The sequence below is a fragment of the Myiozetetes cayanensis genome, unplaced genomic scaffold (assembly GCF_022539395.1).
Source record: "Myiozetetes cayanensis isolate MyiCay16 unplaced genomic scaffold, myiCay2020 scf22, whole genome shotgun sequence".
Taxonomy (NCBI): Eukaryota; Metazoa; Chordata; class Aves; order Passeriformes; family Tyrannidae; genus Myiozetetes; species Myiozetetes cayanensis.
Window position 1 is genome coordinate 491800 of NW_026087434.1, and position 27133 is coordinate 518932.

Genomic DNA, 27133 nt, shown 5'->3' on the forward strand with positions numbered 1-27133 from the left:
TTCCAGCCTTGCTCACACCCTCAGTTTCCTCTTGCTTTGTATGTATGAAGGCTCCAAAGGGCTCCCAACATGTTTCTGCTCCTGGGGTGCTGGGACTTCCCGAGAGCCATGGGCTGGTACCATGCTGTCGAGCTGGGAGTGGAGAGGGAAGGTCAGACTGTCCCTGGAGAGGCAGGGGTCCTGTCCTGGGTCTGCAGGAGGGCCAGCTGCATCCTGAGGGTTGGGAGCTAAGCACAGTGACAGAACTGTCAGCCTGGGAACAGGGCAGGCTGGGGAGGGCTGCCAAGAGTCCAAGTCATCCGGCACATCCACAGAGAAGAGGCAGGTCTGAGGTGAAGCTGGGGGTCAGGGTCTGGAATGGTAGGTCCGTGGCTGGGCTGAGCAGGGCTGCAGCTGGAGACCAGCATCCCAAACACATCAGAGAAAGGACTAGGGGCTCAGGCTGAACTTACACAGAGCCCTGGCCCCACAGGTGGGGAGGTGGGGAATGGAGGATGTCCAGGTGAGGTTGGTCAGAGCATCCACTGCTGTGCCAGTGTGGCGTGGGCAGCAGCCCAGGTCCCCAGCCTAGTCCCATGGCAGGGCCAAAGCCTCCTGGCAGCACCAGCCCCTCAGGACCAGGTACCATTTCCATTCCAGTCTGCACAGCAGGGCCTGCTATGGGACACAGGTTTCATCCCAGCACACAGATCCTATCCTGGGACACATGTTCTATTGCAGGACCCACAGCCCATCTATACACACAGTATAGATGTCTCATCCTAGGAGACACATCCCCATCCTGGGACACATGGCTCCTCATCCCAGCACACTAGTGCCATCCCAGGTCACATGTCCCATCCCAGAACACAAAGTCCATCCAGACACATGTGGTCCCATCCCAGGACACACGTTCTATCCCAGCATACATGTCCCATGGCGCGAGACTCGTCCCCATCTCAGGACACACGTCCCTTTTCCGGGACTCGCGGTGCACCCCAGGACACGTCCCGCCCCGGGACAGCGGGCGGTGCGGGGGGCGGTGCGGGGTGGGTGAGGGCGGAGCTGCGGGGCCGCGCCCCCGGGAAAGCCGGGCCCGGTGGCGGCCCCGCCGTCAGTGCGGCAGCGGCGGCGGCAGCAGCGCCATGGCGGAGGCGCCGGAGGGGCCCGGGCGGCGCGGGAAGAGGACGGGAACCGAGGCCGGGGCCGCGGCGGAGGAGCCGGCGGAGGCGGAGCGGGCCGGGCGGCGGCGGCGGAGGTGGATGGCGGGGGCCGGGGCGGCGATCGGGACCGGGGTCGGTGCTGTGATCAAGACCGGGACCCAGACCGGGGCCGGGCCGGGGACTGGGATGGGAATCGGAGCCAGGGTGGGGACCGGGACTAGGAGCGGAATGGGGATCAGGACCCGAACCAGGATGAGGATTGGGACTGGGACAGGGATCGGGACCGGGATGGGGACCGGTGCCCGGGCTCGCGGGGCCCCGGAGGGCGCTGACCGCGGTGCTGGTCCAACCCGGCACTCACCCCCATCCCTGGGCAGCTTCCAGCCGGCGGCGGAGACCCGGGGAACCACCGTCCTGCACGACACCATCAATGACCGCCCGCAGCCCTTGCCAGGTGAGGCACCGTGAGAGGGGCCCGCTGCACCGCTGGGGCCCTGCCGGGATGAGGACAGTCTGGTGCTGGTGCCGAGCTGCACAGGCAGTGCTCCCTGCTGACCCTGTCCCCTGTCTCCCCACCGTGCCCAGCGAGGTACTTCGACACAAAGACGACGGAGCCCATCAGCTTCTTCTTGTCTGGCCTGGAGGAGCTGCTGGCCTGGCAGCCCAACAGCAATGACGACTTCAACATCTCGGCCGTGCCGCTGGCCAAGCGCCAGCCCTCACTCCATAGCAGGAGGCCCCGGACGCTGGTGTGCCATGACATGCGTGGCGGGTACCTGGAGGACAGGTAAATGCTGGGTGGAGGGCAGATGTGGCAGCAGGGCTTGATTTTTCACACCCCAAACCACTTCTGTTTCTGGATGATGTGTTTCCTTCCAGCTCAGCCACAGGTGGGCAGGGATGGGGCATTTGGCTCTTGGTGCCAGTGCTCAGCAACCTTGCTCGGGCTGGGATGTTCAGGGCTGGCTCAGTGCCACAGCTGTACGCAGCTCTCAGGTGTGAGTCAGGCTCCTACCCAGCCCCACAGCATCTGCCAGCGTCCTTCCTGCGCTGCCCAACCCTCTTCCCTCTCTGCAGGTTCATCCAGGGCTCGGCCACACGCAACCCCTATGTTTTCTACCATTGGCGCTACATCGACATCTTCGTCTACTTCAGCCACCACACTGTCACCATCCCGCCCGTGGTCTGGACCAACGCTGCGCACCGGAACGGTGTCCCTGTGCTGGGTGAGGGCAGGGCTGAGCCTGGGGCAGCCCCAGGCATGCAGTGGGTTCACTGGGGCGTGCGGCTGACACTGCCCTTGCCATCTCCCCAGGCACGTTCATCACGGAGTGGACAGACGGGGGAAGCTGTGTGAGGCGTTCCTGGCCGGCGGGGAGGAGGCTTACGGTGCCGTGGCCGAGCAGCTTGCCCGCATCGCCCAGCACTACCGCTTCGATGGCTGGCTGGTCAACATAGAGAACACGCTGAGCGTAAGCCATGGTGGCCCTGCTCACCTCCCTGCCTTCCCCCTGCTCACCTCCCTGTCTCTCCTGCCTACCTCCCTACCCTCGTACTGCACCCGTAGGGAGCCCCCCATCCCATACCCTTCACCCACATCTCCTTGCTCTCTCTCCTGCCAGGCAGCAGCAGTGGGGAACCTGCCCCCCTTCCTGCGGGACCTAACGGCACGGGTGCACAGCGCTGTGCCGGGGGGGCTGGTGATCTGGTACGACAGCGTCCTGCAGGATGGCACACTGAGGTGGCAGAATGAGCTGAATGAGGAGAATAGGTGAGGCTGGCAAAATCAGCCCTGGGTGGGGGGCATGAGCCCACCCCAAACCCTGTGCAGGAGTGGTCAGGGCATGACCTTTGCAGCCCTCGGTGTGTGTGGGGGGGTGTCTGTGAGGACAACCACAGCAACTATCCTGCCACCCTGACCCTCATCCCCAGGGTGTTCTTTGATGCCTGTGATGGGCTGTTCACCAACTACAACTGGAAGGAGGAGCAGCTGGAGCACACACTCAGGCTGGCTGGGCCGCGCCACGCCGACGTTTATGTTGGTGTTGATGTCTTTGCCCGTGGGGATGTGATAGGTGGTGGCTTCGACACTGACAAGGTGGGTGTGACAGAACTGGGCCAGAATAGGACCCTGGACTTCGCCCAGCGCAGGGCTCTGAGTTCCCACCAATGGCTGTGCCATGACCTGTTGGGCTGCTTACCTGGGGATGAACTGGTGAGGAGTGGGGGATCCCAGAGCTCCCAGAGATGCATGGAGAGGGAGCTGGGAGTTCCCCAAGCTTCCATCCCTGGAGAGGGAGATGCCACAGCACATTCCCTCAGTGTCCTGCCTCACCACGGGGACAGTGGGACTAGGGGGAGGAGGGACAAGACAGGTGACAAAGTGGCTACCTGGTCTGGCCTGTGCTGCTCACCACTCGTCTCTGCAGTCCCTGCGCCTGATCCGCCAGCACAGCCTCTCCGCAGCCATCTTCGCTCCTGGTTGGGTCTATGAGCACCTGGGGGAGGAAAACTTCCTGCAGAACGAGAACAGGTGAGAGTGGCTCAGCAGGAGGTTGCAGGGGAACAGGGCTGGGCCAGGAGGACTGTGGGGCGGCAGGAACAGGGCTGCTGGGCCCCCGTGGCTGCCGGGGCACTGTGGCTGGGACACTGCTGCTGGCCAGGAGCCAGCTGGTCCCACTCTGCCCCAGCAGACACGATGCCCTAGGCAATGCAGGGCAGCGACTACAGCAGGGGCCTCTGCCCTGACATCCACCTTTGCCTCCAGGTTCTGGGGCTTGCTGGCTGAGTACTTGCCCACACACAGCATCTGCACACTGCCCCTTGCCACCTCCTTCAGCCTGGGCATGGGCAACAGCAGGTTCCTGGATGGGAAGGTGGGTACAGGGTGATGGCTCTGGTCTGGCTGGACTGGGTTGGGAGGGGCAGTGGGTCCCTGCTCTTGAGCCCCCCAACCCAGCTCTCCCTGTGCTGTAGGATGAAGAGTCTGGGCCCTGGTACGACCTGAGCCTGCAGGAGATCCAGCCCCTGTACCCGGAGCAGCAGGGCAGGCTGAGCACCAGCTGCTGCCTGCAGGATGCCTGGTGTGGGGGCAGCTCCCTGCGGCTGCAGGGGACCATTCCCCCCGGCGAGGAGCGCGTGGCCATCCGGTGAGTTGGGGTGAAGCCCTTTGCCCCCTCCTCAGCGCCAGGCTGGCACCATATTGGCACAGCACAGCCTGCGTGGCCCAAGCTGTGTGGCCCCAGGGCCTCATGGCAAGTGAGCTGGGCCTCTGCCCACACTACCCAGCACACCTAACCCAATGCATCTTTGTTTTTCTCTTTGTCTCTATCTCTCTCTCTCTCTCTGGGTGGATTTGGGGTCATCAGCCTCTTCTCTTTGCAGATGCCGGCACCCCCCAAGCTCTTCCTGACCCTGCTCTACAAGCTGGAGGGGCTGCAGCCCGATGATTTTGCGGTGGCACTGGAGGTCACCACCTGGGACTCAGGGACCTGCCTTGAGGGCAACCCCACCTCCCTGCCTGGTGAGGACCCTGTCCCGCCATGCTCTCTGCAGTGAGCACCCCCTGTGGGGCGCAGGACCAGCTCAGTCCCTTACCCCCTGACCTGTCTTCCTCTTGCAGAGCCCAATGGCCGGCACTACCCCCGGTTCCTGCCGGCTCCTCCGCCTGGACTTGCCAAGCTGCTCGCCGCCTGCCACCGTGGCTCCCATGGCTGGACCAGCCGGTGAGTGCCCTACCTGCATCCTGTCCCCACAGGCAGGCATGAGACACCGTGGCCCCCTGGTACCATTCCCGCTCTGCCCCTTCCCTCTCAGGTGCTATGAGCTGGAGCTGCAGGACTGCAACCTGCGAGACCTCTCTGTGATTGTGTCCCGCCAGCAGCCCAGCCCGCAGGAGACATCCTTCACCTGCCTCCTTGGGGAGGTCCGGGTGAGTGCCTGCCACTGTCAGCTGGAGCCACCTGCCCCGACGCCACCCTTGTTCTGGGAGGGTGGGAGGGTGCCTGCTACTCCTTGACAGCCCTGTGGTTCCCTCGCAGGTGCTGGACACAGCCAGCGTGGCGGCTTCTCCGCCACAGGTGCACAGTGTGACAGCCTCGCAGCTTTGGTGGCAGGAGGGCCCCGAGCCCGAGGAGCTCTCGCTCAGCCTCACCCTGCGCTGGTCCTTCCCGCCTGGCCGTGCTGGATGCTTCCGTGTCCTGAGCCAGGGTGCCCGGTGCCGCCGGGGCCAGACGGCACCGCAGCTGCTGGGGCTGGCGCAGGGCTGCCTGTTCCGTGCCGTGGGGGTGCCGGTGCCGCGGCCGATGCCCGGGCAGTCCTGCCGGCTGGAGCTGCTGGTGGAACCGGTGCTGCGGGACGAGCTGCCCGTGGACCCCGACCGCTGGGGCCGCCTCGTGCTGGTCTATTCTGCACCAGGCAGCGGCACCAGCTCAGATGGGCATTAAAGCAACCGTGGTGCAGCCTGTGTCGTGTTTCCTCCATGCGGTGGGTGGGCTGCGGGTGGGGGACACCAATGGTGGAGGGTGCATTTCATCACCCTGGGTAGGTGGGTCCCTCTTCTCACGTGGTTGTGCTCAGCCCTCACCGTGGGGGCCCACTGAGTGCTGACCAGGGCCCTGTGACAGGCTGGCAGGGACCCCCCACCGATATGTGACCCGCTCCCCAGCTCCTGCAGCCCTCACTGCCTGCAAGCTGTGCATCCACAGGCTGGGGCTACTTGTCCCAAGAACCCTGAGCCCCAGACCTCCTCCCCTTGGGGCCCAGCCCAGTGGGGAGCTGCCAGCATGTCTGGCCACTGTGCCCATCACCGTGGACCCAGCCCAATGCCATCAGCCTGTGCTGCCTCCCCTGAGCATCTTCTGAGGAGGAGAGAAAATTTATAGCAGCAATTATTTTCTCACAGTCTGGTGAGCAAGTAATTAGCAGGCAGGAGCAGGCGAGCGCGCCCACAGTGGGGTCCCCAGCCATACACCCTCTGCATGCTGGTCCTGTCCCCAAACAATGCGGGCTCCGATCAGGTTCATCAATGTCAGCGGTCAGGCAGGAACGCACTCAGGAACGAATTAGGCCCCTGCACCCCAGTCAAAACCTGAGTCACCCTGGTTGAAGAAAGAAATCTTTATTAATAATTTCAATAATAATAATAATCCTTGTAATAATAATAATAATAATAATAATACTGTTTATTAGAATGGTCACACCTTTAAGCATACAGGATGGGCCGGCGCCAGCCCGCGCGCCGGGGCGGCGCAGGGGTGCTGTAAGGGAGAAGCCAGTACAGCGATGGACGGAGCTTTGTACACGGGGCGGGCGGGGGCTGGGGCTATGTACACCGGGAATAGAAAAGGCGGAGCTCATCGCTGGGGTGTCAGGGGCGTCTGCAGACTATAAAGTGAGGTTTGAGGAGTGGCAGAGCCACGTGGGTGGGGAGCAGGGGGCTGAGTGTGAAGCCGCCCATGGGACGGGGCTGCACCCCAGGGTGGGCTCCACAGCACCCCGTGCCATCAGGCACCAGAGCCAGTGTGCCAGCGGCTGCAGCCCGACCTCGGGGCTCGGGCAGGTCTCCATGGGTGATGCAGCAGCTGAGACTCCACGCCCATGGCTGGGGGGTCCTGCTGCCTCGGGCAGGGTGGCTGTGAGCATGACCCACGCTGTGGAGCAGGTGGGAGCAGGAGCAGGATCGGGGCAGTCCCTGGCCCGGTGTTGGTCAGGGCTGCTCCGGGCAGGGTGGGAGCATGGGGTGTCAGGGATAGAGGGAGGGGAAGGGGTCGCAAGCGAGTTGCAAGCTCCTCTTAACAAAAATTCCCTTTAAAAGGCAGAGGCTTGTCCCCTGCAACGCCTCAGCACCGCGGCTGCGCCGCCGCCCCAGTTCCACACTGGAGCCGAGGCCACGCACACTTGACACGCTCATGGCCGGCAGCGCCGGGTCTCGGGCAGCACAGAGCTGGGTCTCCACCCTGTCACCCAGTCCCCCGAGCCAGGCAGGGGTGCAACGCTCTGCCGGCACCCCCAGCGCTGCCACACCGGGGAAAGGAAGACGTGGTGCCCAAGCCCTGCGCCTGGGCGGCTGAGGGCCCCGTGGACCCCCACGGACCCCCATGCTGGCTCCCTCCCTGCGGGGTTGTGGGCCGGGGCGCAGCAGGTCCCTCCGGCGCGTCCGGCCGCCGGTGCTTGCCACGGCTCCTCCGGGACTTGCTCGCTCGGTGCGTGTGGACAGTTTGGGACTCACTTGGCTGCTTCCGCTTGGCTTTGTTTTTCTTTTTTTGTTGCTTTGCTTTTAATTTTTTTGTTTTGGGTTTTTTTGTGTGTGTGTGTATTTTTTTGCCCTTCCTGGTCCCAGAAGGAAACAGCCGTGGATTCACTACAACAGAAACAAGAGAGGCAGGTCTTGCTGGAGCAGCCTGGCTGAGCCACTGACCAGGGGGGACACAGGCACCAACCTGGCCCCCCGAGCCCACACAGCCAGCCCAGCCTCATGCACTCAGCTCTGCAGAGCAGCACAGTCAGCCCAGAGAAGTGCTATTGCCTGGGGGTGCCTTAGGGTCCTGTGCCTTCCCCAACCCCATCTGTCTCCAGAGCTGTCAGCAGCCCCTGCCAGCTCCTCTCTCTCCTATGGGGGCAGAGGGGCTGCTTGGGAGCTGCCACCGCCCCATGCCCCAGCACCTCGGGCCAAGCATCCCTGTGGGCCGAGCACCCCAGCGGGCTGAGTATCCCCGCCTGCCTCACAGGGGGACGAGCCCTCTGCACTCCAGCCAGGGCAGTGTCTGTGGGGGGACCCTGCACCCCGGCTCTGGGAACGGGGTGCCACTGGGGCCGAGGGCTGGCCCTATTCCCCGCAGTCCCCGGGGTGGGCAGACGGAGCAGGAGAGGTGCGTGGCGGCGGGACGGAGCGGCTGAGGTAACCCTACAGGTGTGGGGAGCCCGGTGCCGGCCCCGGCCGCCCAGGCAGCGCCCGCGGGTCCTCCACAGGCTCGGCCTCGGCTCTGTCTGCCTGGTTTGGTTTGGTGCTAGTGAGCATCGGGGGCAGTGGTGGGGGGGCTGGGTCTGTCTTGCTAGTAGGGAGTGAAGCGGCTGTACCCTCCTCGGTATAGACTAGCCTGCAACATCAAAGATGAAAAAAAAAGCCAATCAGTATTTGGAGAGAGGCAAAGCCCAGACGTTCCCTTCTTTCCTTTTTTTTTTTTCTTTTTTTTTTTTCCTCTTTCAACTGATAACAAATTGCTGCTGTTCTTGGGACATGAGGATTGGGCAAGGCCAGGGTGCCCAGTGCTGCCCAGGCTCTGTTGCGGCCATGGATACTGCCCTGGGGCCAGAGGCTGCCACGTGCCCCAGCCATGGCACTGCCACAATGTGCCTGAGGAGCCTGTCCCCATCCCTGCTGTGGCACGGGGTTGGAAATCACCAGGATGGAGTGCCCACGGCCCCTCACTAGTGGCTACCTGGGGCTGGGGGTGCCAAGCGAGTAAAAAAAGGCAGAGAAAGGTGGGTTGGCTTTGAGATGCCACCCATAAGTGAGATTTTTCATCTTTGATGCTATCAGAGCTAGCCAAGAGCTGTGGCACATGGTGAGCTGCAGTGCTCCCTGTGTGTGGCTCTACAGGGGGGCCTGGGGACAATGCCCTGCACTGGGATGAGAGTGGGGGTCCCAGACACCAGGCAGGGCCCTGGGACATTGACCAGGCAGCTGGCACAGGGGGCAGCCAAACCCCTGGGAAGCGGAGTGCGTGGGCAGGACTACGCAGGGTGTGAGGGGTGCCTGGAGCAGAGGTGCAGGGTGGGGGTCTCCTCTCCTGCAGACAGAGCCAGGCAGGGGCTGCGCTGTCCCCACTCCCCTCCCACAGTCCCCGTGTGCGGGGGTGCCCATGTCCTGCAGGCTGCCCGGCTGCTGTGCTGGCCCCCTCCCCGGGCTGGCTGAAGACCCTGGAAGCAGAGGAAGGCCGAGGGGCTGCTCTTACCATGGTGCCGATGCTGTACGTGGCGGCGGGGCCGATGGTGTGGTGGTAGGGGTCTGCTGCTGCGTACACTCTGCCGTAACTAGGAGCAAACACAGTGGTGGGTGTTAGTCACAAGAGTGGGGGTCCTGTCTCCCCTTAGAGCCCCCCTGCCCAGCTGTGCCTGGGAGCCCCCCGGAATCTCCCTGATCCCCCCTCCAGTGGTGCCAGCCCTTTCCAGTCCCAGCGCTGAGGGAAGTGCAGGGGTCTCAGTTTGCAGGACACCCTCCCCGTGCCTGACTCTGTGCCCATCCTGCGGTGCACAGAGCTGGGGGTGTCAGAGAGGGCAGTGCAGGGGGTGACACAGGGCTCCCCCCAGCGCGGCCGTGCTTACCTGTCGCTGTACGCTGCCGCTGCTGCCGCAGGCTGGGCGTACCTGTAGGCAGCATAGCCCCCCTGCAGGGAGGAGAGACTGGTCAGGGGGCAGCACCCACGATGGGGGACTGGGGTGAGGGCAGCTGGGTGACCCATTGCACTGCACATAGCAGTGGTGAGGCCTGTGGGGAGCCAGTGCTGCTGCCACCGGGCATGCAGCAGCCTCATTACCATTCCCCAGGGGCTTTCAAAAACATTAACCTTAAAAAATTAAGAGGAGAGAATGTCACCTCCCCACTCGCTTTAATGAGGTGTCACGTTAGGAAAATCCTTCAGCAACCGCCTGAAATATTGCCACTGGCTCCTCAGACACAGAGGTTAAACGTGGGTGTAAGGCACTGACACCGTAAATCCCACGTGGTGCTGGCCCTGCGAGGGGTCTGGCGGGCACAGGACAGGGCACAGGACCCTGTGCAGCACCACCCAGATCGCTCCAGAGGAACCACACTCTGTTCATGCTCTGCCTCTCAGGAAAAGGGGCTGGCAGGGGCAGAGCTGACCACGGAGATGCCCAGTGCTGCCTGCTCCCTGCCCTGGCACAGGGTCCCCATCATGGCCCAACCCTGGGCACAGTGTCACTTACGTAGATCTCAGCTCCGTAGAACCCGTCCTGGTAGACGACCCTGGAAATGAGGTGGAGGTGTCACAGCCCAGCCAGTGTCCCCAGACGAGGGTGGTGAACGAGGGGAGCTGCCTCAACAGTGCAGCTGAGGGGTGAGGAGTTGTTGTGCAGGCCCCCGAGGACATGTCCAGGCTGGGACTCCGGGCAGGGACCTAGGGATGGGTGAAGGGCATGGCCCAGGGCCCCAGGAGTGCTCCAGGGATGGAGGAGTCTGGAGCATGATAGCTGCTGGGAACAGCTGGGCAGCTGCAGATGGCCATGGCCATGTCCGTGCCCAATGTCAGCACAGAAGAGAGTTTCCATTAAACTAACCATCCTGGCTGGAATAACATCCCGTGCCTTGGGGCACAGGAGGCTGGTGAGTGCGTGGGTCACCCTGAGGGCAGCAGCCTGGAGGCTGCAGAGAGTCCATGGCCAAGCAAGTGCTGTGGGAGCCGCAGCCTGTTCCCGATGCGTCAGAGACTGGTGATGCTGCTGCAGACCCGGAGCAGTGTGGCAGCACACGCCCCCCGCCCCGAGCAGGGCCCCTGCCGTGGCTACTCACGTGCCGTAGGTGGGGATGGGTGGCGGTGGTGGTGCAGCTCGGAAGGTGTTGTAGACGGCGCGTCCCCGTCCCCGTAGGTGTGCCCCTCGGTAGGCCACAGCTGTCCCCGTGGTGGGGTATGGGAACCCCGTTACTGTGGGAGGAGGGGACACACGTGGGCTTTCCACAGCAGGACTGCAGAGCCGCAGCGGGGCATCCATGACACAGCCCACCTCTGCACCCCTGGCCTGTCAGGGACATGGCCCTGTGGGGATGCTGGGCAAGGGGATGGGATGGGGGGAGCAGTCCAGGCAGAGGCACAGGACAGGGAGAGGGACTGGGGGCTGCTTGCTGTGCTGAACAGTGGCAAGTTTGGACACAATGCAGGGCTGACATTTGGGGGGCACCTGCGGCAGGGACAGCTGCAACCCGGTATTACCTGCGTAGAATTCGGGGCCATAGACTGCTCCCACCACTGGGTTCAGCTTCCAGCCTGTGGGCAGAGAGAGCCAGTGAGGACAGGGTACCGCTCCTGTGGCACTCCAAGGGGTCACAGCCCCATAACTGGGCAGGGGCGTACCCCCCCGTGGGGGGGTTGTACACCTGCACTGGGCAGGGGTGGCTGCTCTCCACAGAGGAGGATGTTCACAGTCAGAGCTCCATGGCAGCCAGGCAATGAGTGTGTCCAGGGGACGCCCCTGCCCACTGCAGTCCCTGCTCTCTGGACACCGGCCCTTACCATTGGTGTAAGGGTTGGCCACCTTCTTGTTGGTCATGACGCGTGCTGTGGCATTGTTCACCTGCAGAGAGAGGGACAGGGGCTCAGTGCCTGCGGCCGTGGGGCTGGCGAGGCCGTGGTCCAGAGGGCCCGCTTGGCTGTGCTTGGCGCATCTCGCTGCTGCTTCAGGTGCCGGAGCAAAGGATGCCGACTGCAGCAGAGCTGTCACGAGGCAAGTCTCTGCCCGCAGCCGCCCCACAGTACGCAGACCGGCTCATACCCCCAGCCAGACCGGGCCTCCTGGCTCCAGCAACGAGCGTGGGTCAGGCTGGTGGCTGGTGCCCCAAGTGCTGCGGTGCCATGCTCAGGCCTGGCTTTGTTGGACCACATTTTCCCCATCCATGGGGCGTTGCTGTACCCTGCCAGGCTCCTTCCCTGCCCTCAGCACTGCTGGGATGTTTTGTCCCATTCCCTCTGCCACGTGCCACCCTGCTTCCCACTGCTTGCCAGTCACCAGTGAGGAGCTGCTGACAAATGGGCAGAGCCTGATGCCTGTGCCAGGCTTGGAGAAATTAAAGCCTCCAGGTCAGGTAGCCTCTGGCATTGTGGGTGCAGAGCCCTGAGTGGATCCTCCCTCCTGGCACAGGTCAGGTGGGAATGGCACACTGGGCAGAGCCCTAAAGCTCCCTGCAGAGTGCGGGGCAGCTGCACAGCAGGCACAGGGCTGTGTGTGTGTGTGTGGGGTCTGCCAGACCCATCTGTACCAGGCAGAACAGAGCCCCAGCTGAAACCCGGCGCTCCCTGCACACGGGAGGATCCTTTGGGCCAAGCGATGAACTCCCTGGCAGCCGGCACACATGCTCCTGTGCCACATTCAGGGACACATGCACACGCTGGGCACAGCTCCCCAGGGGCACCCAGGACCCAGAGCTGCCCTCAAGCACCCCGCAGCCCGGGCAGGGGACACGCACACGCAGGCATGGCACGGCACTAGCACACTTATCTGAGCACCTCAATCTTCCGGCCCTCTACGATGGTGCCATTCAGCTTCTCCCGTGCCCGGTCGGCATCTGTGCTAGTTTCAAAAGTTACAAACCCAAAACCCTGTGAGCAGAGGAGAAAAGGAGAAAGAAAGACAGAGAGAGAGACAGAGAGAGGGTGTGGGGACAGAGAGAGAGAGGGGGTGAATCAGGAGAGCTGGCGCAGAGGTGAGGCTGCCACAGTGCAGAGATGGAGAGCCCGGGCTGGGGTCCTCGCGGGGGCTGGGGGTCCCGGCTGAGGCCCCAGCATCGACCACAAGCTGGGAGAAAAGTTTGGGAGAGGGGCACAGAAAATGGGGAAGATACAACAGAGACATCCAGACACAGAGGGACATGAGCTGCCTGTGGGGGGCCAGAGCAAGCCCTTCCTTCCCTCCAGTGCCAGCACCACCCCAGTCAGTGCAGGAGCTGCCTCGAGATGGGCCATCCCATGCCAAGATCCCACAGGGCAGGAGATGAGGGGAGAGCAGGTTACAGCGCTGCCAGGCAATCTGGCTGTGCTGACCCCCTCCCCAGGACTCGCCATACGGTGCCATGTGTGGGCAGCACTCACCTTGGAGCCCCGCTCATTGAAAATGATCTCCACATCCAATATCTTCCCGAATTGCTGCAAGTGGAGAGAGCAGAACGGTGAGTGCCTGTAAAGCCCCCGGCCCCACACCCGGGGCTGATGGCATGGGGCTCTGTGCCAGGGATGGGCCAGGGGCTGCCCTGGGGGCCGGGCCCAGGGACTCTCAGGGCCATGCAGGGCAAAGCCCTCACCCCTCCCATGGCTCCCACTGTGACAGGACTTTGGGAGTGTCACCCAAAATCTCATTAGCCAGCAGTGCTCTTGAGTCCTAATGAGGGCCAGGAAGGGGACAGTGAAGGAAGACAAGGGCAGTGTCACTCCCTCCTCCACACACAGGATGGGCCCTTGGAAGGGGACAGTGTCAGTGTCCCGATGGTGACACAGAGCAGCACTGAGCAGGGAGCAGGTGACATGGTGGCTGGATGGGGCTGGACTCACCCCAAACATTTGCCGCAGGTCGGGGTCCCGGAATCGGAAGGGGATGTTGGAGACGTGTAACCTCTTAGGCTGCTGCTTGTCTGTGTTGTCTGAGGAATGTAGCTGCTGGCTGTCTGTCTGTGCCGCCTCGTCTGTCTGCTGTGGGAGGCACCACCACCATCAGCCCCTGGCCATGCCAGACTCATGTCCCCAGTGGGGCTCCAGTCTTGGGAAATGTCCCCCTGCCCTGTGCTTGGCCCTGCCTGTCCCCAGGGACACCCCGAACCCTGGAGTCCCCAAGCCTCGGGCAGTACCCCATGGGTGTCTTTCCATCCTGGTGAGCCGGGGAGACGATGGCAGGGCTGTGGGGGTGCCGATGCTGCCTGGGGGGCCATGTGGAAGCACCAGAAAATGCTGAGCTCAGCGCTTTGCCAGTGCTGAGTTCCCGCCCTGTAATTGCCATGATCTGGTGGATCAGAGCCAAGCAGGTGGATTACAAGTGATTAGAAATGACAGGGGGGCTGCGAGGGGAGGCAATGGTGGAGGCACCCACCCCGGTGCCCCGTGGGACTGCAGCGAGGTAGTACCACTGCCCCAACACTCCCAGAAGCTCTGGAAATGCCCTCGGTTCCCCCCGTACCCCCTGCCCTTACCGGTACTGTCTGTGTCCCTGCTATGGACTGTGTGCTGGCGTCGCTGCCCGGCTGCTCGGCGTGGCTCTGTGCTGGTGTGTAGAGGGTCATGGAGTGCTCCGGTACTGTGCTCTGCCCCGAGTAGTCCTGCGTGGGGTGGGGGTGCGGTGGTGCGTACTCTGCGGGGATCCCGTTCTGGGGGGGCGGGGGGTACTGGGCCGGGGGGTAGGGCTGAGCCATCGCGTCTGGCGGAGCCGTGGCGTCCTGGTTACCCTGCCAAGAGAGTGGCACCGTCCCCCTTAGCCGTGACTCACCTGGGGTGCCCGGGCTGCCACCTGCCCACAGATGGAGTCCTGGTCCCCGCAGCCAGATCCAGGTCCCCCCACCCCACCACTCTGCAGCCCCCCCCCAAACCATGACCTGTCTCTGTGCTACAGTGGCTCTGGGCTCACGTTTCTGGCAGTTGAGCCCTGATCCTCTCCCTCTCTGAGGCCCTGTCTACCTAATGCACTGGGGTTTAGGTAGGAGGATGGACACTCCTCTGTGGGGTTTAACTCCTGAAGTTGTCACATCTCTGTCCCTGGGGAGGGAGACCCAGGAAAACCCCATTTTGAAGTCCAACATGGGGCAAAGCAGAACCTGACTGGCAGCATTGCTCTGCGGAGGCTGCACAGCACTGGCACCTGCCAGTGTCCCAGTGCCAGTGGTGGTAGTGAACGGGAGCAGGGCTGGGCAGGCAGGGAGGGGAGGCAGGGAGGAATGCTGATGGTCCCTTGGCAAACACCATACAGGGATCAATTAACTGCTAAATATTTGATTAGGCCTTTTGCTCTAAGCAGCGGGCCTGGCTGCCCCGGTCAAACTGGGTGAGCTGCACCCATGCCAAGGGCTGAAGACTGTTGGGGGTTTGTGGGGGGCTGAGGGTGCAGCCCACACAGCTGTGCAGCCCACAGCCTGCACCTCTCCTGTACACCCACCTATTCACCCACTGTCCATCTCCACAGCCCAGTGTGCACCCGTGGGCTCTCCCCCCTCACACGTGTGTGCTGCACACAGCTGCCCACCACGGCCGCAGCCCCCACCGGCAGCCCCGAGGCCCTGCACGGCAGTGCCCGCAGCCCCCCAGATGCTTTACAGCGTGCCGTGGCAGCCTCTCGCCCGTGAAATCCATCTGTGGCTCAGCCTGCGGAGACAAGCTCCTTAATTGTGTGTGTCACCAATTTATGTTGCTGGGGGACGGCAGAGGGCTGCAGGGGGACGCGCTGGCAGCCGCCATCCCCAGCCCGCAGGGCCGTCGCGCCTGCGAGGGCGGCAGCAGAGCCGCGCCGGGGACACACGGAAACCCAGTGGGAATAGCCCCGCTGCAGATCTGCAAGTCATCGGCAGCACCAGCAGCGCCTGCCTGTGCTGACTCAGCTGCTCGGGGATACGCCAGCCTGATGCACCTGCCAGCGCGGGCCGGGGCTGCTACGCTGCAGGAGCCAAGCCCATCACGGCTGCTGCCCTGAGACGGGCAGCCAGGAACTGCTTCTGCCCACACCACTCCTGCCCGCACCGCAGGTGCTAATGCCACCTGGCAGGCTGGAGGATTCCATCCAAACCTGCTCCAGGGAGCAGGCAGACACCGACAGTCACAGCGGTCACACCTCCAGTGTGACCCTCCCTGCTGCATCCCTAATTCCCGGCACCAATCTTTCCCTTTCCTGCACGCACAGAGAAAGGAGCAGCCCACATTCCTCCTGTCTGCTACCCACTGGACACTCATCCTAGCTGTCACCACAGCCACGATCAGCCACCACCATGTGGGGACCGGGGGCAGGGGGATGCAGATGGGTGCCGGGGCAGGGACTGTCCCGACCTGCCCAGATCTTGGGCCCTGCTGGCCCCTCATCAGCCTGTCTCGACAGCCACGTTCATACCAGTTATTAACTAGGGCTGTCGCAGAGCCTGTCAACCTGGGTATTATTTCATTCAGGGACCATTAGGTTCCCCTGGTTGCTGCTCACAGCTCTGGGGCTGCGGGTGCTGCAGAGACGCAAATCCACGGCTCCCAGCACCTCTCAGCTGCCCCCAGCACCTGGCCAGCCCCACTGGGGACAGGGCTGCTCAGTCAGTGGTGGGGGCTGGGGGCGAGGGTTCCATGGGGAGGGGGATGCCGGTGAGTTTGGTTGTGTGATGCTTGCTGACATCACAGGGAAAAAACCGCTGCTCAGCTTGCACCCCACATTGCCCACACTGCTGGAACAGCTCATCCCCGGGCAGTCCCGGGCAGTGAGGGTCCCCCTGCTCCTCCCAGGTGGTTATTGTGGGCCCTTCTCAGGGTCCTCCCTGTACTGAGCACTCAGGGGTCCAGGGGGACCCAGCTGTGCAGCTCAGAAGAGGCAGCCTAGGTGCTCCCAGCCTGGTGTGCCTGGCCATGTGGGGAGTCTGTGGCACAGTGCTGGCCCACGGGTGCTCGGCACAGGGACTCTGACACACATCCCTTGCTCCCACAGTACCTGTTCCTCCCTGGGGTGTGGGAATGCTCCCACATGGTGCTTTCGGTACTTGCAATAAAAGAAATGCTGATCATTAATAGTCCTTGGCCTCATTTAAAATGAGACAGATCAGTGCAGTGTTGGAGCCTGGAGCAAAGCCGGTGGCATTTAACATGGTGTAGGAGACACAAGTAGTACCCCACCATCTCTGCTGCCTCCACCTGCTTGTGCAGGTACTGCCAGGACTGTGACACAGCCCTGTGCTGAAACACCATGGCCCCAGGGACAGCAGGGGAGAGGCTGGGATGGGGAGCCCACGTTCCCCTGTGCAACATCCCCTCTGCAGTGTTCTCTGTATGGTGTCCCCTGCCCAGTGGCTGCTGCCTGGCATCACCTCCGTGGTGTCCCCTGCCCTGCCCATGGCTCAGTCTCACACCACCAGCCCTGCGCAGCGGCTGCTGCAGCAGGCAGGGGGTAGATATCATCTTTAGCTGATTAAATGTCCCTCATTAACGAGTTTCTTTAATTAATGAAGTTTTTTTTGTTTGCTCCACTTGCTTTCTCCCCCTGTACTCTGCCTCCTCAGCACAATCCAGGCCATTTCCTTTCAAGTCATTTAGTGTGTGGGGCCGGTTCCTGCCGACGCCGCACTTTGGTGATTGTGCCTGTCAGCTTGGGGATGACAATGCCATTTCCCACATTTTCTCCTTTTTAAGAAAATAACGCACTGAGAGCCCCCAGACTCAGAGAATGGGTCAGAGCAGTCAGTCGAGTGCAGAGCCCTGTGCTAACAACGGGGTACCCACTGGCCACAAGTACCCTGCGATGGACCACCAAACCTTGCCCACAACAGGCGCCCTGCCAGCACAGAGTGATGGTGCCATGAGTGCCTGGGGTTACTGGCCCCTCACCAGCACCTGTACCCAGCTGCCACCAAGGCCACAGCCACCACAGATGTGCCTAATTTCCTCTAAAGCCTCATGGACACCCCGCTGCTTTGTCCTGGCCCCACTCCCATCTCCAGCCCATGTAACTCCCCCCAGCCAGCTCTGCCTGCAGCTGGGCCCTTCCTGCACTACGCCGTGTGGATGGTGCAGAGGCAGCACGGCACAGCATTGCCCAGTCACAGCATGACACCACCTAGTCATGGCATGGCACTGATTGGCCATGGCATGGTACTGCCTGATCATGGCATGGTGCTGCCTGATCATGGCTTGGCACTGCCCAGTCATGGTTGAACCTGCTTGGTCACAGCACCACCTGGTCATGTGCAGCTGAGCTTGAAGCTGGAATGTGGAGCCGGAGCAGCTGGAGAGGGGACACAGTCCTGTCACCACACACCTCCCCACCCTGACAGTGGTCTCCACTTCTGGCAGCTGTCCCACTCCTCCTGCTGGGAACCAGACACCTCATGCAAGGGGGAAATGAGGCCAAGGTCCTCCCCCCACCACAGCATCTGCAGAGGCCCCCCCAGGTGTTCCTGCAGAGCCTCAGTGGGCACATCCCGCAGGCAGTGCAGGCAGGGCAGCGAGGGCAGGGAGGGCAGGCAGAGTGCAGGCAGAAAGCACATTGCTGTGACCTGGAGTGGCTTCTGCCCACTCACTGAGGACTGCCTTGCCACATTGCAAGGCAGCCTGAGGTCACTGCTGGGCTGAGGGAAGGGTGTTGAGCAATTCCCGAGGTCTCCTGTGGACCTGTGCCCACCAGCAGGACACAGAGCAGGCAGCAGCCAGGGACGCTGACGGGACCACCTGCCCTTGTGCCCACCACTCCAGAGCAGGGCAATGTAGCATGCTGGGCAGCAGAGATGGGCTCAGCAAATGCCCCAATGGAGGCAGGAAGGTCCTGGCATGACCCCCACATGCCCCCCATGCACCCTGTGCCCCTGCAGCCATCACCGTGCCCAGCATGGCTCATCTGCGTGACAGCCACAACGTCCCCCCTTCGACCCCGCAGCTCGTTCATGCTAATGACTGTCAACATGAAACAGAGGCCGTGAAGGGGAAGAAAATTACTCCCCGAAAAGGAATTGACTGATCCCCGTCATTTCTCACGGAACCACTGACCTGTGAATATTTCATTACCCCAAATGCTGCACCATCCATACAAAGCAGCACCCGGCCCTGCACAGGCAGCGTTCCTGGAGCTCCCGGCTGCGGCGGAGCGGGGTCGGGGTGCTCACCGTGGGGATAGTGGGAGGTGGCAGCAGGTTGCTTCTCCCCAGAGTGGGGCCAGACCCCACAGAAAGCTGGGTGGGACTGTGAGGAAGGACCCAGGGGAAGGAGCAGTGGAGGAGTGAGGAGCTGTGGGGACCACAGGCAGCGGTCGCCGCACTGGATGTCTTCATCACTGAGGCGCAGGGAGGGGTGAGAGGCTGGTAAGGGCATCTGCCAAGGATGCTCCAGTGGGAAGGGAGTGCTGCAGAGAGCAGCAGGGCTGGTGGGGTCAGGCAGGACCCGAGGGGCAGCAGTGATGGTGTGAGAGGAGAAGGAGTTGAGGGGAGCAGGGCAGCCTGCTGGCGTGGGAAACACCATTTTTCTGAGCTGCCACATACTGTCCAGGCACCTTCCATTCCCCCTTCCCTGCTCCTACCCTTGGCCCCCCTGAGCCCTTGCCAGCAGAGTCAGGACTGGACACTGCTGCTCCTCTGTCCACAGGAGCCTGGGGAGGAAGGATGCAGCGGTGGCAGCCATGTGACATCCAGGAGTGGGGATGAGATGAGATGCTGCTCTGGGCACACACCTCTGCACGTGCCCCCATCACCTCCAGTGTAGGGCAGGGGGACCACAGTCCGGCCCGAGCTCCTGGCTCTGCCAGCTGGAAACTTCGGAGCTGAGGCTGCATGAAATATTCATGAAGTAAATGGTGCAATTTCATCTGCATTCAGCCAACTTCATGTATATTTCAGAGTATTATGAAATGATAATGTTGTGTAACTGAGGCGAGACGGGGGTGCTTGGGGGGGCTCCTGGCCACCCCCTGCCTGCATGGCCGACAGCTCCCAGCCCGCTCGCCCCTGTGCCGCTGCACCAGGAGGGACCGATGGCTGCGTTACCGCCGGAGCTGTGGCAGGATCAGGCGCAGCAGTGGGAGGAACAGAGCTCTGGGACACGTGGCACTCTGCTCCCTCCTGATCAGGGCCTGGAATCTCTGGTGGGGTCAGGGCTCACCTGTGGCAGCTTGTGGCATTGTCAGCGATGCCAGGGCTCCCCTGCAGCAGCCCCCGGCATCATCAGCAGTGCAGGTGACATTCCTGGCACAACTCTTCCTTCAGGCACACTGGAGCAAGTCACACCTGGTCTACTCAGTGCTGGCCGGGATTCCCAGCAGCATGTGGTCCCCAGTGGCCACCAAAATGTTGGGACAGGTGGTACATAAGGTACAAGCTTGGTTGCAGAGTGCAGGAAAGGGCTGGAAGGGATCTGAGTTCACTGGAGCTACCTGCTCCTCCTGAGCCCTCCAGGCACCAGAGTTGGATGCCGGTGCCCAGGCACTGCACAGCTCGGCACACCAGGGTGACCTGTCTGCTGCTCCAGCAGTCCTGGGAGCGGCTGCTGTGTCCCCCTGCTGGCAAGGGCTGGGGCTCTGAAACCCTTGCGTGGAGCTGCCAGAGCCCAGCTGGATCCAGGCAGCTCCAGACAACACAAGCAGTGGGGTGAATGGCCATGTCCACTGGCCTCATGCCTTCCTGCAAGCTCCATGCCAGCTCCACTGCCATTCCACATCTGGCCCCAGAGCTCACAGGGCTCAAGGAGCCCAGCTGGACTCTGGCCCCGATCCTGTAGAGTCCCTCACACCACAGAGCCCTCTCGTGGCCCCTGTCCCAGCCACATCTTTGCTGCTGCGCTGGGGCTCTGGCACAGCTGCTTGCGTGACCAGTGTGGGCACCGGGGGCACCATGGACCCATGTGTTTGCCCGGACAGCGCTCCCACACAGCCCTCTCTAATAGGCAGCCAGGAGCATAATTTTTCCTCTAATTACATATTCAGCACTTCTGAGAAAATGAGATTTTGGTAATTCAATTGGACTGAGAAGCAGCGCTATAATAAAATGAAATTTGTAACAATCGCGCAGTTAAATTAGTTAAATGGAGAGGAAGGAGCTGTGGAAAATTGACCCCTCGATCTCCTAAAGACTAATCAGACATTTGAACCGGGTTGTGCTAACAAAGCCCCCAGGGTGTGCGGCACAGAGAGAGGGGAAACTAAAGATGCCACAAGGGAAGAGCTGGAAAACAGCCGGGACCTTGCGGTGCCGCAGAGGGGACGCTCCTGCTCCAGTCCTGGGGTGGGCCAGGATGGGATTGGTGGGGAGGGTGCCATGCTGGTGCCGTGGTACCACACTGGTGCCATGCCCTCTGTGGCACTGGCCATCTCCAGGGCTTGGCCAACTAGGTCCTGGCAATGGCTGTGCTGTGGAGGCCGCTCTCCCCATGCTGCATCCTTGCTGAGGGCACAGCATGGGGGACATGGGACATGAGCACCTGTGCCCTGCAGTAGGACCAGCCCTGAGTGGGAACAGGCACTGCAGGACACCTGGACAGGGACAACACAGCACATTGGGCGCACGGGAGGAGCATCCCACAGGCTGGAGGGGCTCTGCGGCAGGTACAAGGTAATTAGCCTCAATATTTATCTTGCTGTTCCTCTTTATTTTTTCTTGTGAAAGAAAAGGAGAAAAAGACGAGTTTCTCATTTGCAAGTTAATTAGTCTAATTACCTCTAATTAAGAGCTCCCCACACAATGCAGATCACAAATAAGCTGCCACTGTCGCCTGCTCCCACTCTTCTCTCCCCAGTTTTGATTTTTCACAGGACTGTTTGAAGGCTGCAGCCGGAGCTGTGGTGGAGAGATGCCGAGTGGGTGCAGCCAGGGATGGGGGAGAGATGTGGGATCCCACAGTCTGGGGCTGCTCCCCTCCATGGCCGGTGCCTCCAGGCACGCAAAGGGACGGTCTCACTGCTGCTCCCCTGGGGGACCCCAGCACAGAATGAGGGCTCAGCTCACCGTAGGGAACTCCAGCCTGGAGCCAGGGCTCAGTCTGGCTCTCTGACCCTGCACCAGAGCAGGGCCTATGCAACCTTCCCCTGATTCCCTCCCTGGGAAGCTCCTGCACACATAAAGGGCTTTGTCCACACACCCTGACTGGTGCTGCTGTTGAGGGACGAGTGGGTACAGCTGGTACCTGTGTGTCCTGCCAGGCAGCTGGAGTGGGGATGCAGCTGGAGTGGGGATGCAGCCAGCACAGCCCTGGCTCATGCCTCAGACCCGGAGGATTGAGCTGTCTCCACCAGTACAGTGTGTCCCCAGACACGACCCAGCCAGCCTGGGTGAAAAGATGGGGACAGGAATACACTGGAAAACACAATCCTCACCAAGCTCTGCAGGTGCTTACCCTGACAACTCCCCAGAACTGCCTGCTTCCCTGGCAGCACCGGCCTGGATGCTCAGGAAGCTACCAGGGTGGCAAAGTGACAACCTGGGCTTGGGACACTAGCTGGGTACAGCAGGGCTCGTATGGGATTTGGGAACTGCACCTGACACCTGGATGGCAATGCCTGCAGCACCAGGCGATGCCTGTCCTGTGGTGGCCACCACAAACCCTGTCACCTGCTAGAGCGAGGGGGGACACCTGCTCCCTGCTGGCTGCAGGAACACTGAGGGAGGTGGTGCAGGTTAAGCCTTGCCAGGGTTGCCCAGGGGCAGCAGAGGGGTGAACCCTGCAGCAGCCCACAGCTCCCAGCCCGCAGCTCCCAGCCTGCTCAATGGCACTGGCGCATCACCAGGCCAGTAGCCACGGCAGGGCCAGGACTGCAGAGCCCCTGGCCACACGCTGCCAGGCTCACACTGGGAAGATCCAGTTCCTGCCTTGGACATTTGGTTTCCTTCTGAGTTCAGGTGCCCTTCCCAGCCTTCCCAACAATGGCACTTCCCCAGGGCTCCCCACACCCTCCCGGCACCCAGCCCCACACCTGCCTGCTGAAACCATCTGCACTAAAGGGACTAACAGCCTTCCTGGAGGAGCTGCAGTGCCCCTTGGTGCCCCTAGCTCCCCCACGGAAGCCCAATACTCCACAGACACAGTGCCCCCCTGCATAGAGGTCATTGTCCCCATGGGGAGTGCAGCTGGAGAGCCAAGTGACCCTGAATTTCATGGAGGTGCCCGGGGTGCCTGGCTGCAGCACCCACTATCCTGCCCAGCCCTGGCTGCAGGCCCTGGAGCCATCCTGGCCCAGGGGCAGTGCAAGAAAATCAGGTTTCAAAAGCATTTTCCTATTTGGATGCTGGTCCCTAAGTGGAGGAAGTTGTAGGGCCAGGGCAGTGGAGCCAGTGGGGGTGGCCTGTGCTCGCTCTCCTAATTAGCCTTTCTTTGTTAACCCCCCCCCGACTGCCTGTGATGCTTAAAGAATGACAGATACTAAATCTAATTTAATCTACTCATTCACCCATCACTATAGTACTAAAATAGGAATATACCTATAAAAAGAGCACTGCTAGGCAGTGTGGGCCAAAATCACAGCTATTGTGGGAAAAGCAGCTTTGCAAAGCTAAAATTAATGTCAGTGTTTTCAACATATATATATATATATGCAAAAAGCAGAAAAGGTTTCTGGTGGCTTTAAGGCTGGTGCTCCCCGAGCAGAGCAGCTGCCACAGCGTGGCCAGAGCCGCGAGCCTCCATGCCAGGTCTCGTATCTGTGCGACGCGCGAGCAGGGGGAGAAACCCGGTTTGAATTGAACCCGCTGCTGTAACACACGACAACACTGCTCGGAATAGACCTGCTCCCTAAAAATATAACGTGCTAAACTTGGCAGCAACCCTCTTGGAAAGGAATTTTCCAAGCAGGATTTGCAGAGGCTGTTTCCCAGCGGGCCGGGCACTGCTCAGCCAAGTCTCCTGCGCCACAGTGTGACCGTGGGCACCAGGGATGTTCCCAGCAAGCAGCAGCTCAGGGGTAGCATTGCAGGGGGGTTCAGCACACCTGTACATCAACCTGTGCTGGGGCCAGACCTGCACATGCATCACTGCCTGTGCCGGGGTGAAGCACTGATTCCTCAGAGCCTGGGTCTGTCCTGGGTCAGCGCTGAGCCCTCTCCTGCAGCCATCACTGCACACTCACAACAGCAGTTTTAAGCAGTGACCGACTCCTCTGTTCATGAAACAAAGACACCAAAGCGTCCCTCCACACCAGGTCCTTGCTGAGCAAGAGCCAAATGTCCTCACCAAGCCCCACCAAAGGATGCAGCGTTCCTGCAGGCACAGGCTGCTCCGCCATGGGCACGCACCACCCTCCTGCAGCCTCTGGCCCCCCAGCGGCACCACTCTTGGAGTATGTCAGTGCTGGGAGGAATTCCTGGACACAGCACTCAAGAATGCTGTGGACCATGGCTCCTATGGCCAGGCCAGGTCAGCCACGTGGGGGGAGTGGAGCAGAGTGAGCTGCTGGCACCCGCAAGCACCTGCAAGCACCTGGATGAGCCATTGGCACTAATGAGCTCTCCCTGGTACTGGGAGAACTGAAGTTTTCTTGAGAACTTAATTTCTTGGTCATTCCTTCAAATCCTGGCACTGTGGAAAACACTGGGGCTGGGAGCTATGAAACACAGTTGGCATACTGAGGAACAAACCTAGCCCATGCCACAAACTCCTGGCAGGAAGAGCATGTGTTCAAAGGGATGATGGCAGCTAGTGCATGCAGACCCTGGAGCCTCCCAGCTCCTGACACCCTGGCCAGCCCAGCAGACTCATTTCCCAGCCAGTGAATCAGTCACGATCACGGTATGTGCCCACCCCAGTTGCCCCACTACAAATCCGCACACCTGGATAGGGAGTTGTAACCCAGGGGGTCAAAACCAAGCCCCCCACAGACCTCAGGACACAACCAACTCATGGAGAGTCGGTTGAACCCCTTGAGGTATCCCTGCTACACAGAGGTAAGCTGAGCCAGCTGACCAGGCCCAGCTCTGCAGCAAGCACGTGCCCACGGGCACAGGCGGCATTGCTCCCTCTGTGCTCCTCCGGTGCAGGCGGCACAGGTGGCATGTCCAAAATCCAGAGAAAATTCAGGCCTAAAGCAGGTGCCAGGCAGGCCCATTGCTCACCTGGGCAGGATGAGGGGCCTGGCAGAGCACATGCCCTGTGCCCCTGCCCCATATAATAGCTGCCAGTGACGTCCCTCTGCCTGATGCCTTGTTATGACATGCACTGTGAGACACACCTGTCCCCACGCACCACGTGCAGAACCTCTGCAGGGGACAAACCCCAGGAAGAGGATGGAGATTTTTGCCTCCATTGTGTTCAGCTGGGTGAAAATCCAACTCCAAATCTTGTAATAAAACCCTCCTCCTGGCTCACGAGTCTAGAGCTGCTGCCAAGGAGCAGAAGGCTTCTGGGAGAGCAGGGAGGAAGAGATGCAGAACACGATGGTCAAATCAAACCAGGCAGGGCGATGGGGGAACCAGGAGACACCGAGTGCAGAGACGCACATCTGGGAAAGCTGCTGCTTCCCAGGGATCCCCAGCTCCGCTTTGCCCAGCCCTGTGGGCACCAGGAGCCCTCATCTGCCTCCATGCTGCTGTCCCTGTCACCGTAAGCCGCAGGCAGCACAGCCAATCCATGCCAGAGTGCTCCACAGGGCAAGAGAGCGGCACAGCTGAGCCCCTCGTGTGGCCAGGGACAAGGGGATCCCGGCTGGAGAGGGACATCTCCCATGCTGCAACAGAGGCTCTAGGCCCTGTTCTGGCTGCCATTCCAAAGCATCCATGTGCTCCCTTCAGAGGGACAGAAACTACCCTCCAGGATGAGTGGGGGCTCAGGGGTGGTTTCTTCTTGGTGTCAGAGGTGCAGCAGCCTCAGGGAATTTGATGCAGCCCAGGGAGGCTGAGACTGAAATCCAGTGCAGCTCTGGCTCTCCCCAGGCTCTGCTCGCAGGAGGGTGCAATAAATCACACACCCACCTCGGCAGCCCCTGCTGCAGCCCCCGCGCGCCCCACGCTCCTGTAACCAGCACCAGCTTCGCCAGCCCCATCGCCCACGCACCAGAGAGAGCAACCACAGGCCTTGCCATCCCCACTACCAGCGGCCACGCTCCGGCTGCAACCCCACTTGGGCACTGGCCACGGACAGCCCAAGGGACAAAACACTCCACAGCCCTTCGCTCTGGAGTGGAGGGTTGGCACCAGCGCCTGTCCTTGCCACCGGGTGAGCCGTGCTGGCCACGCCGAGTGTGATGAGGATGCCATGAATTTTTAAACTCCTGAAAGCACAAATGGAATGGTTTGCCTGGTTGGGAGACGGGATTTCCTACGCAGCAAAGAGGCATTTGAAGAAGACGCTGCCTCTCCCAAACGGCGCTTCCCCTGGGATGATGAGCCCGGAAACCTAGGGCGCTGGGTCCAGTGCAGGAATCAGGGCAGCCCTGTGGGACAGGGTGAAAATCCTGGCCAGGGTGAAGGACCAAACTGACGGCCCCGGCATCCTCCGTCCAGGCCACCCAAACTTGGGACTCAGCCGGCGCTGTGTCCCCCCAGTCCCTCTGCAGCACCGTCCTGTGACGGTGACACAAACTCGGCCTGGCTGCAGGCACGCGCCATGTGACAGTACACACACACACACATATGTGCACACGCGTGTGCATGCACGAGCCCATCACCTTCCCTTCTCTCCGGAGGCTGCTCAGGCCGCGCGGGAGCCTCGTTCCTTTATCCGAGCATCCATCATCGCCAAGCAGCAGCAGCACCGAGGCGGGGAAGCGCTGGACTCGCGCCGGCGGCTCTGCCTGCTGCACTGCCTGCGCCTCAGCCACGCTCCAGCCCCGGCCGCGCTCCCGCCACCTCAGCATGGAAACCAGAGAAACCCCCCAAAGCTGCAGCCGAGGACCCGGTGCTGCGGGGCTGGAGTGGACAGGCTGGGAAGAAGCTGCCAAGCTCTGACCCTCCGCCGAGAGGGAACCGGCCAGAAACACGTGTGAACCGGAAAGCAAGAAAATCCCCTGGAGAGGGTTGCTTACCTGTTGGAGGTAGAGGAAGGCTGGAGGACAGGGGAGAGAGTGAGGAAGCATGCCTGAGTTGGAGACAAGGAGGCAGCCCGAGTTAGCCATGGAGCACAGCATGTGTCGACAGGTAGCCGTGGAGCTGCTCGCGGGTCCGTCCTCTTCCGCACACTGCTATCCACCGCTATCCTCGTCTTCCTGGCTGGCCCCTCGGGCTCTCCCCTCCTCGCCGTCCCTCCCGACCCCTCGGCGCTAGTTAGGAGGGTTCATCTGTGGCAGGCCGGCCGCGCTGCCGCCGGAGCAGCGCTCGGCTCTTCACTTCGGGGCCATTAGACACTGGCACTGAGCGCACGGTCTGCAAAGGGTGTGCGTGAGCCAGAGCGGAGCGGGAGAGAAAGGAAGGGGAGGAGGAAGGAGAGAGGGCTTGGGAGTGAAATAAAAGGGGTGGGAGTTGGAGGAGGAGGGGGAGTCCCCTGTGCATTCAGACATCAAACAGAGCTCTGTATAAAATGAAGAGAATCCGTAATGACATGAGAACAGCTGATCCCGCACTTAACCCCTCCACCGCCACCGCTCGCAGATGGTTTCCCTGCCGTCCTCGCTGCCCCCGCCACACGCTGGGGAAGCAGCTG

The 27133-nt window shown here is 61.6% G+C and overlaps 2 protein-coding genes across 10 annotated transcripts in view; one reads left to right on the forward strand and one right to left on the reverse strand.

Moving 5' to 3' along the window:
• The first annotated feature begins 1095 nt into the window (after window positions 1-1095).
• ENGASE (endo-beta-N-acetylglucosaminidase) lies at window positions 1096-5590 on the forward strand. The gene is given in 15 exon segments (XM_050319502.1): window positions 1096-1237; window positions 1520-1596; window positions 1728-1929; window positions 2220-2368; window positions 2458-2484; window positions 2487-2614; window positions 2765-2913; window positions 3075-3240; window positions 3572-3675; window positions 3910-4018; window positions 4119-4291; window positions 4511-4665; window positions 4765-4867; window positions 4959-5073; window positions 5183-5590. Coding segments are annotated over 15 exon segments (2175 nt in total). The 5' UTR covers window positions 1096-1124; the 3' UTR covers window positions 5588-5590.
• Window positions 5591-6245: 655 nt separating this feature from the next.
• RBFOX3 (RNA binding fox-1 homolog 3) overlaps window positions 6246-27133 on the reverse strand; it is a 140878-nt gene continuing 119990 nt past the window's right edge. For 3 of the 9 annotated variants that reach the window (XM_050319359.1, XM_050319356.1, XM_050319358.1), the window contains exons 4-15: window positions 26520-26856; window positions 14053-14304; window positions 13421-13558; window positions 12965-13018; window positions 12383-12475; window positions 11393-11453; window positions 11093-11146; window positions 10675-10807; window positions 10092-10131; window positions 9468-9529; window positions 9098-9176; window positions 7517-8239 (exon numbers count right to left, since the gene is read on the reverse strand). In XM_050319359.1, the coding sequence (XP_050175316.1) occupies window positions 8195-8239; window positions 9098-9176; window positions 9468-9529; window positions 10092-10131; window positions 10675-10807; window positions 11093-11146; window positions 11393-11453; window positions 12383-12475; window positions 12965-13018; window positions 13421-13558; window positions 14053-14304; window positions 26520-26621 (1113 nt within the window). In that variant the 5' untranslated portion in view covers window positions 26622-26856 and the 3' untranslated portion in view covers window positions 7517-8194. The other 6 variants (XM_050319361.1, XM_050319360.1, XM_050319364.1 and 3 more) reach the window with 6 other exon arrangements.